General features: G+C 43.8%; 1 protein-coding gene across 1 annotated transcript; it reads right to left on the minus strand.

The window, feature by feature from the left end:
- Positions 1-3,990: 3,990 nt before the first annotated feature.
- Positions 3,991-6,077, minus strand: LOC139181977 (GTPase IMAP family member 5-like). The gene has a single exon (XM_070785462.1). It carries the CDS (start codon positions 4,924-4,926, stop codon positions 4,567-4,569), a length of 360 nt encoding a protein of 119 aa, XP_070641563.1. The 5' UTR covers positions 4,927-6,077; the 3' UTR covers positions 3,991-4,566.
- Between the last annotated feature and the right edge of the window lie 3,792 nt (positions 6,078-9,869).

Below are 9,869 nucleotides of genomic sequence, written 5' to 3' on the forward strand. Positions count from 1 at the left end.
AAGGGGCTCATAGCATATAGTTAAAAGATGCCCCATTGTGGTGACCTGACAAAGAAATGAAGTAACAGTGGCCATATTGCCCTGGGGGCATCCTGTTTTCCCTGAAGGCAACATCCTGTTTCTCCCTGCTGGTGCCAGTTTCTCAAGACTATGTGACCATCCAATTGTGAGACCTCTTCAACTACGTGACCAGAAGACCTCAGCTGTGGGCTAAAGATAACTAAGGCCACCTCCCTTAAAGGCACAATTACCCACCAATAAGGTATAAGAAAGGTTGTCTGTAAAGGGAGGGCACTGGTTTTTCTCTAAAGCCAGTTTCTTTCTTTCTTCCTATAATGAATCTTTTTGTGCCTGAATACCTGGCTTACTCTCTTTTTCTCCATGGTCACCTTACTCACATTTCAAAGCAGAGCAGAGTAATGGAATCAACCGTAGCCCCTGAATCCACCAGGTGGGCCCCTGAAGCACACCCCATCTCTGATTTCTGATTATGTCAGCCAGTAAATTCCCTTATTACTTAAGCCATTGGAGTTGGGGGTCTCTTTTACCTGCATTTGAAAACATTTGAACCAATAAAGAGTTCTTCATATCTCTTTAAAATAAATCCTGAAGTTTATCAGAACACCTGTGTTTTCATGCTTCCTGCCAAAAAAGTGAGTCGAGAATAAATAAATGAATTTCTCTTTTATCAGGTGACAGGGAGGACCTCTGCCTATATCTAAAGTTCCCACTTGAAGAAATGGAAATTCACTGCATCCCAAGAATGTGGAAAACCCCTGGAATGAATTATCCTCAAAATGACAAAAGGAGGGGCAGAGGAAATGGGATGGCCCCAAGGTGGTTTTTCCTGTGCTTCCTTCACATTTTGAGGGAGAATCAGAGCTCATATTTGAACAGTTTCCAAGAGATCACGTTGGGAAACATCCATGTGTGAGTCAAGGTGGAGCACGACCCTGTCTCCCCCTCTACTGCAAAATATTCCTGGGTTCACCCTCCAGCTTTTCTCCCCTGGGAAGTCAACAAAGGTGGAATGCCACCTGACTCACTGAGAAATACTGCTCCTCAGGTGAGAGATGCTTTCTCATTGAGGGGAGGCCTGGGAATCGACCATCTGCATCCCTGGAGGGAGGCCAACCTCCAGCAGCCCTGCTCCCAAATACTTTCTTTAGTGAGTTTCCCTGGTCCAGTGCCTTCCCTGGAGGGAGGAGGAGACCACCCAGCCCAGAGGGCTTCAAGGTCCATCCCACCAGATCAGAAGTCTGCACGTTCCTCTGCTCAGCCCAGTCTCCTGTGAGGGCCCTGGGCTGTGGGGAGAGCCAGGGTCCCCTGAGCCTGTACTCTCCTTCTGGTTGACATCCCACCTCAGACAAATTTCTCTCACACTCGTTTTTACTTTATTCATTGGCTGCACTGGGTTTTTGTTGCTGTCCGGGCTTTCTCAAGTCATGATCAGCAAGGGCTACTCTTGCTTCCCTGTGTGGACTCTCACTTCCGGCTCACCCTCATTTTTATATGCCTTCCTCCCTCAACTGCACAGATGCCTTTTGCCTTACTTCTGTCAGATCCCTGGTGCCCAGCTGAGACCCCCGCCCTCAGCACTCAGCTACGTGTGGGTGGAGGGGACTGGATGAAGTCAAGGAAGGGAGAGACCAACATGGGTCAGAGAGTTTGGGAAGACTGCACTGAGGAGAAGTCCTTGGCCTGAGAACTCCGAGTTGCTTGGTGTTTCAAGGGCTTGAGGAGCTCACACATAACACTCCTTGCATGAGATTGGAATCAGTTGTGGGATAGCAATGTCAAGATCAACCGCACCTTTATCACCAGTGGGGACATAGACAATGAATTGGGCATCACAGAGAGTTCATCATTTACCCACCCACTCACAGGCTGCCTGTGCGACTGTGGGTCTCCCCTACAGGTTATGAAGGGATGGGCAGCTATCCCACAGAAGAAGAAGTTGGGAAGGGGTCACACAGCCCCTTCCTCATCTGATTTTCTCTTTCCACTGACTTGGTGACCACCACTCAGACTTCACCCCAGTGTCTGCTTGCTACTCTTTTCTACCACTGAAATGTGCAATGCCACCCTTTCCCCAAATTTCTACAGGTATCACGCACGATTGTGCTGACCTTGGGGTTCAAGATGTTCCACTACATCCAAGCTCAACCCATGATGGAAAAACTCCTCTAAGATGGGGGCAAACCACAGCCTGCAGAGCAAATCCAGGCTGAGGCCATTTCTGTGAGTTGAGGAGTGTATTTACATTTTTGAATCATAGAAGAAGCAAGAGAACTCCAGACAAACATCTACTTCTGCTTCATTGGCTACATTAAAGCCTTTGACTGTGTTTATCACAACAAACTGTGGAACATTCTTAAACAGATGGGAATACCAGACCACCTTACCTGCCTCCTGAGAAACCTGTATGCAGGTCAAGAAGCAACATTCAGAACTAGACAGGGAACAATGATCTGGTTTCAAACTGGGAAAGGAGTACATCAAGGTTGTATATTGTCACCATACTTATTTAACGTATATGTGGAGTACATCATACGAAATGCCAGGCTGGATGAAGCACAAACTGGAATCAAGATTGCTGGGAGAAATATTAATAACCTCAGATATGCAGATGACACCACCCTTATGGCAGAAAGTGAAGAGGAACTAAAGAGCCTCCTGATGAAGGTGAAAGAGGAGAGTGAAAAAGGTGGCTTAAAACTCAACATTCAAAAAACAAAGATCATGGCATCTGGTCTCATCACTTCATGGCAAAAAGATGGGGAAACAATGATAACAATGACACTTTCTTTTCTTGGGCTCCAAAATCACTGTAGATGGTGACTGTAGCCATGAAATTAAAAGACGCTTCCTCCTTGGAAGAAAAGTTATGACAATCCTAGACAATGTATTAAAAAGCAGAGATATTACTTTGCTGACAAGGGTCAAAGCTATGGTTTTTCCAGTAGTCATGTGTTGATGTGAGAGTTGGACTATAAACAAGGCTTAGCACCAAAGAATTGATGCTTTTGAACTGTGGTGTTGGGGAAGACTCTTGAGAGTCCTTTGCACTGCAAGGAGATCAAACCAGTCAATCCTAAAGGAAAGCAGTCCTGAATATTCCTTGGAAGGACTGATGCTGAAGCTGAAGCTCCAATACTTTGGCCACCTAAGAGCTGACTCATTAGAAGAGATTGAAAAAATCTTTCAAAAAACATCTTTGCTGGGAAAGATTGAAGGCAGGAGGATTCAGGGATGACAGAGAATGAGATGGTTGGATGGCATCACCAACTCAATGGACCTGAGTTTGAGCAAGCTCCTGGAGATGGTGAATGACAGGGAAACCTGGTGTGCTGCAGTCCATGGGGTTGCAAATAGCCAGACAGGACTGAGCAACTGAACAACAATGGGTCAAAAAATCAAAAGAAGCATAATGTTTCATCACCACATATGAAAAGTCCATGGAATTCAAATTTCATAAAGCTGTAGGAAATGCAGTCTTGCAAGTCACTTCCTTCTTGTCCAGATGGTTGAGTGTTGAAGGAGAGCTGATGGCTGGCTAAGCCTGAATTCCTACACTCACCATCTGGCTCTTGTCTAGCCCTACTCTAAGGATTTCTGGTTCTTTAATTTCCCAGTGGCTGACTCTGTGGAGATCTTCCTCCCCACCCCATCTCAGAGCCTTCCTTCTTTCTCCCCCAGCCTCTTCACACCCCAGAGACATCCCAGAACACCCTAGTCTTTCTCTCTTGTGCGGTGTCTTATTATTACTATATATATATATATATATTTTAAAACCTTCAAGGAAGTTAGAGTATGTTTCTGAATAAACTAAGGAATTCCAACTGTAAAAAAGAGGTCCCTGGTGAGACGCTCGCTCACACATGTCAGTCCACTCACTTTCTTCTCCGCAAGCTCCCCAATATTTCTTGATGGTGTCCAGTTAGTTTGTTATTTGTATTCACCATTTTTAAAAAAGATTTTGCCCTTAAATTTATTTATTTGCTTTAATTTTTGGCTGCACAGCATATGGGATCTTAGTTTCTCAGCCAGGGATGGAACCTGCACCCTTTGCATTGAAATCACAGTCTTAGCCACTGGACTGCCAGGGAAGTTTCCGCCTTCACTGTTCTTAACACAAAAGAAAGGGGAAATTTTTTTTCTCTTTGGATTTTATTTATCTAAAAAGAACTGAAGAAAAGGGATGGTGTGTCTGATGCAAGGGAGAAAAATTGAAAATGAAATTATGTAAAAAGCAAATACAGTTCCTGATCAACACAGATCGATATCCCGACTCTGAAAAAATGGAAGCTGACGGCAGCTGTCATCTGAAAATGCTCAACGTTGATGCGTACTATACAAGCTAATTACAATGGCAAGAAAAATCAAAAGGCATAGGACAAGAACAAATATTTTGGTATGAGAAACGATCCAGGCTTTGAGTCGGAGGAGCGCCTTGAAGGCAGAGTTTCTCTCAGCCTCTTTCAGGTCTTGCTTTTGCTTTGCAACCTGCAGCCGTACCTTGTCCAGGTAGCACGTCTGACCTTCTCCACGGGCGCCACCACCCATCTACTGGAGCATCTGTGCATCAAAGAAGAGCTCGTTGGTGAGAAAGGCGCCCTGGTGTTCCCGCTCCAGCCCCTTGATCATGGCCATCAGCTGGGCCAGCTGCTCTTTCTGCTCATCCCAGGAGGCCCAGTTGTTGAAGGCGCAGTACCTCCGCCTGACCTCCCGGACCAGGCTCCTCAGCCTGAGGTTGTCTGTGTTTGCCACATACTCATCCAAGGATCCACCCACCAAGTCCTCCTTGTGGGTGAAGAGGATGACCATGTATCTCTCGGCTCCTGCCCCAAAGACCTCCTTCACCCTGGTCACGGCCACAGCGTCCTGCTCAGTGAAGCGCCCCAGCTGGGTCACCAGCAACAGCATGTGAGGCCCTGGCACCGATAGCAGGTAACAGGCTCTGATATTCTCATACACCTCTTAATCTTGGGCCCTGGACTCAAAGATGGGGGGCCTGTCCACCACCAGGTTGCTCCTCCCATTCCAAGTGCCTGTTGCCCTCTGACACTTCCTGGTCACTGCCTGGGCCCTGAGCTTGGGCTCAAAGATGGGCTGGCAGAGGATGCTGTTCCCGGTGGCACTTTTCCCGCTGCCTGTTTTGCCTACCAAGATGATCCTCAACGAGGAGGAGTGTTCAAAGCCCTCATGTTCTATCTCGCCTGTAAAAAAAAAAAAAAAAAAAGATTTTTTCTGGGCTTACTAAGTTTGTGATTCTTTTTTAAAGTTTTATTTTATCTTGGAGTATAGTTGATGATGGGCTTCCCAGGTGGTGCTAGTGGTAAAGAACCTGCCTGCCAAGGCAGGAGACATGGAACACAGTTTTGATCCCTGGGTTTGGAAGATTTCCTGGAGGAGGACATGGCAAGCTGCTGCAGTATTCTTGCCTGGAAAAGCCCATGGACAGAGGAGCCTGGTGGGCTGCTATCCATGGGGTTGCAAAGAGTTGGACATGACATGGTGACTAAACAACAACAGACAACAACAAGAGTTGGCAAGGGTGACACTGTGCCAAGAGCTAAAATTTTCAAGAGATGAAGAGTGAGAATCCAAGGACTTCTGGAGTTCTTATGAGCCCACATGAATTAGGTTCATTCTAGGCTCCCAAAATCTGTTATTTTGTCCCTTTTACTCTGTTGGTTCTTCCCTTAGCTAAGTATTCTGAAAAAAAATTTTTTTCAAACCTGATTACAAAATCTCTATGGGAAGTTTTCCTCTTTTCAGCTGAGCACAGGCAGGGGAAGATATCATTTCCACATTTCGGTTCCAAATCCACTGACTTCTCACTTGAAGTTTTGTTTCCACGTTTCCCATACATCACCAAACGGGTCAGAGTGTCATGCTTGGGTGTGTAGGGGGTGATGACAGTAGGGAAGATAAAGAATGTGATAGCTGCCTTCTTCTCCTGCAGTTTAAAGTAACTGGGTTTCTCTTCTGTCTCAGTGTTTGAGGTCAGGGAGTGGAGGAGGGAAGACAGTAACTATCTCCTGGTGTCCAGAGCACTTGAGAATTTGAAGGGTTTCTTACCTTCAGCCATGGTTCCGTATCTGCTCCTCTGCAGCCCTTCCATTCGCTTCTAGAATACAAAGAGGAAAGAAATAAAAGCAAGTGTCCTTATAGGAGTTGATAAGACCTGAGAACACCTCCAATTCAGACAGCTGAGAACTATTATTCTTAGATGAGCAATTTCCACTGCTAATTTTCTACCATATGTTATTTTCAAATATCCACATATAACTTTAAACAAGCCAGGTGATGCTAGGTTATGTTAACACAGTGAACTCTTGCTTTGCTTCCTCATTCTGCAGGAAAGTAAGAAATGTTTGAATATGCATCAGTTGATTATCTCCCTTCAAGCTGAAAAGGCATGAAATAAAGAAAGCCTTCTTCTATGGAATAAGAAGCAAGACTTTTATTTATTATTATTATTGGAATCAAACCAAACTTGCTAGACTAGAGAATAAAAGTTGCCCTGATGTAAATGACAGTGGTTTGTTTGACATACTGGGCATTTCCAGTCCCAGAAACTCTTTGTATTAGATGGACATCCCAGTGGCAAAGAGGAAAGTACAATGCACCTTCCAGTAGGAGTGTGGATTGGGGTCCAGGGCTCCTTTGGGGATGGACATGAGAGGGAGAAAGGGAAGAGGGCTGAACATGGTCACCACCTCCTTCCCTCTGAGCAGCTGGGGGAAGAGAAACTGGTGCCCTGACTGAGGGACAGCAGCAACATTTGGGACAAATTCAGGATAAAGTAATTTCCTGCTCTGTTTTAAATCAAATGTCTTTCCTTGTGGGTCTCCCAATAACAACTTAAAAAAATCCCAGTAGACATAACCGGAAATTGGTAAAACCATGGAGATAAATGTTTCATTCAGATGAGGCATACTATTGTGTCATTCTTGGTGCTAGAAAAGGTAAGGGTGTATTGGAAAAGGCAAGGATGCAATCTGCAATTATAATTAAGATGAACTCTGAGCCTATGGGCTTCCCTCATAGCTCAGTCGGTAAAGGATGGGCTTACAATGCAGGAGAACCGGGTTCGATTCCTGGGTTGGGAAGATCCTATGAAGGGAGTGGTTACCCACTCCAGTATTCTTGCCTGGAGTATCCCATGGGCAGAGGCGCCTGGCAGGCTACAGTCCATGGGGTCACAAGAGTCAGACACAATTTAGCAACTAAACCACCACCACTGAGCCTATATTTTATTTATTCAGTTTTAAAGATTATGTAGTTATGAAACAAACATTTTAAGGAGAGAAATAAATACTCTGAGTAATGAAACAAATTCCACGATGTGCAATGAACAAATCTCAGTATTTTGGCATTTTTATTACTGCTGTTCAATTTGATTGAAAAAGTTAAAACTTTACACATATAGTTTCATTTATTTATTTTTTGACTTCCCCAACCCCGAGTTTCATTCTGCCTCTCCTTTTAGAGGCAAACAATATTCTGAGATGTTTATGTGTCTATCTCATTTGTGTATTTACACTTGTACATACACATCTATCTATAGTTAAGATATAGTACTTTTTGGTATTTTAATCTTTTACAGAAATGGCATTATTTATGTAACATTTTACCCAGTTCTTTCTTAACAAACATTTGGTGTTCCAAATACAACTTTGTTACTACCAACAGTAGTGCTATGACCAACGTGACAATCTCTCTGGAATGTCCAGCTTCCACCTGACCAGATATTGCCAAATCTGACTCCAGGAAACTTGTGCTGAGTCATGCTGGCAGCAGCCACGTATGAGCATCCCACAAATCATCACGTACACTTGGTAAAACTAGATTTTTAATTTTATGGTCACCCTGTTGGGCATACAGTAGGATGACTTAATTGGTTTAAACTTGCATTTTATTGATTAACATTGAATTAAAAATGATGTCCATAGTTGATTTACTATTCAGCAAATTTGTTATTTCTACCTTTTCACATTTTTCTATTCACTCAGTCAAGATGCATAGAAATGGTCTTCATTGAGGAAACCATCCCCTGTCACACTATCAGAATATACTAAAATAACTTCTTTCCTTTCCTTTTCTCCTGCACCCCTTTCCTTCCCTAATCCCCGAGAAGAGAATTTTCCTTAACCCCTTCTCCCACTTGGTGTCCTTGCCTCTGGTAAATTATACTCCAGCTTTTGCTAAAATTGCTCAAATTCTCTGACATGTTTTCTATCTCAGATGACATTTTCTGAGTATATTGAAGTAGTAAGGACAATGATGACAGTCGTGACAATGTTGATGATGAACTTCACCATTATAATAACCCTCTACGCAGCCATTTGTAATTTTCAACTTTTCTTTCATATCCATTATTTTAATTGTTTGCTCTAATTCCCTATGATGTGATTGAGATAGGTATTAATATTTCTATTAAAATATTAAGAAACTGAGTCTCAACTAGCATGCCCATGTTCACACTACTGTCATGGAGCTAAGAACAAAAACTGGCTCATTTTGCCTGCATATTCTCCTAGGTTCATTGTGGAGGAGAAGTGAAGATAAAGTCATTGAGCCTCTTGGAACACCACATACCATGTTGCATCCATGGTCAGGACATAAACGGAAGAAGTTAGGCTGGAAGCTTGCCCTAAAACCAACAAAGAGAACTGTATTGCAACATCTTGGTTGACTTTTTTTTTTTTTTAAAAGACTATTCAAACATAAAATCGTAGGGGACAAAAGTTGCTCAGAATGGAACGATTTCAGTTGAAACAATCTGGTGTTTTTACATGACTTGATGATCAGTGTGACCCAAATGGGGCACTGTGGCTGCCACAAAACACCATCAAAGTCAGAGGTGCAGCACCATCCTCCTGAAGCATCTTCTGAGTGGGTCAGGTTGCTGGGGGGAGACACGTCTCACAGAGGAATAGATTTTTTGGGGTGGATATTAACAAATACCAAAGTGTCCAGAGGCTAGTCAGAAAGGGTATTGATGGAAATGCTGAAATGACAGGATATTAAAAGGACTGAATCAAGCCTAGGAAGACATCCAGAAGCATTGTAAACTTGAAGCAATGTGACATGTGTCAATTGCAGAACAGACAAAAGTGGGAGAATGAATAATGGAGGCATATTTCTTTTCCACAAGGAAAACCCTAATCTTCCCGACATGGGATCAGGAATCATGAGAGAGAAGATATGGGAGCAGAGATTATATGGGTATCTGACCGGAAGAGTAGGGGGATCTAGCTTAGGGAGGACGTTGAAGCAAATTAACATCATATACCTATTGATCTTTAAATTGGATGAACCTGATGTTATCTTGATGCTATCTCATTTTATCAAACTACTAGAGTAGGCTCTCTCCTGCTGTTTTAGAAAAGGTAAAAATATTTTTCATCTGCCTAATTCATGAGTCCCTCCTTGCCTATCTGCTTGAGTCCCTCTGTTTCCCAGCATCACTGGTTTCACAGTTTAGCATCATGATTTCATAACACGTCTTTCACAGGAGGTTGACAGCAGACCAGTGGATGGTTCCTGTACACGCTGGGGTCTCTCTGCCATAGCGTCAAATTCTACATCGTGTGGTAGGAAACCTGGCTATCTGGGGAAGAATGGGGTGGCTTTCAGAAGATCAAGGTCTTTAAACAACGTCCACTGGGAGGTTTCGCTGGGAATGTGGCTCAGTGAGGGTACTCGTCCTGTGGAGCCCTAGGAATGGATTCCTGCCCCAGGCTTCTCTGGGAGGTGGTTCTTGTCAGGGACCGGGGCAGAGGTGGGGGTGGGGTGGGGTGGGGTGTGTGGTATGGGTGAAGTTAAGAAGGTAAAACTTAAGATGTTCACTCTACCTA

Source organism: Bos indicus, unplaced genomic scaffold, assembly GCF_029378745.1.
Source record: "Bos indicus isolate NIAB-ARS_2022 breed Sahiwal x Tharparkar unplaced genomic scaffold, NIAB-ARS_B.indTharparkar_mat_pri_1.0 scaffold_46, whole genome shotgun sequence".
Lineage (NCBI taxonomy): Eukaryota > Metazoa > Chordata > Mammalia > Artiodactyla > Bovidae > Bos > Bos indicus.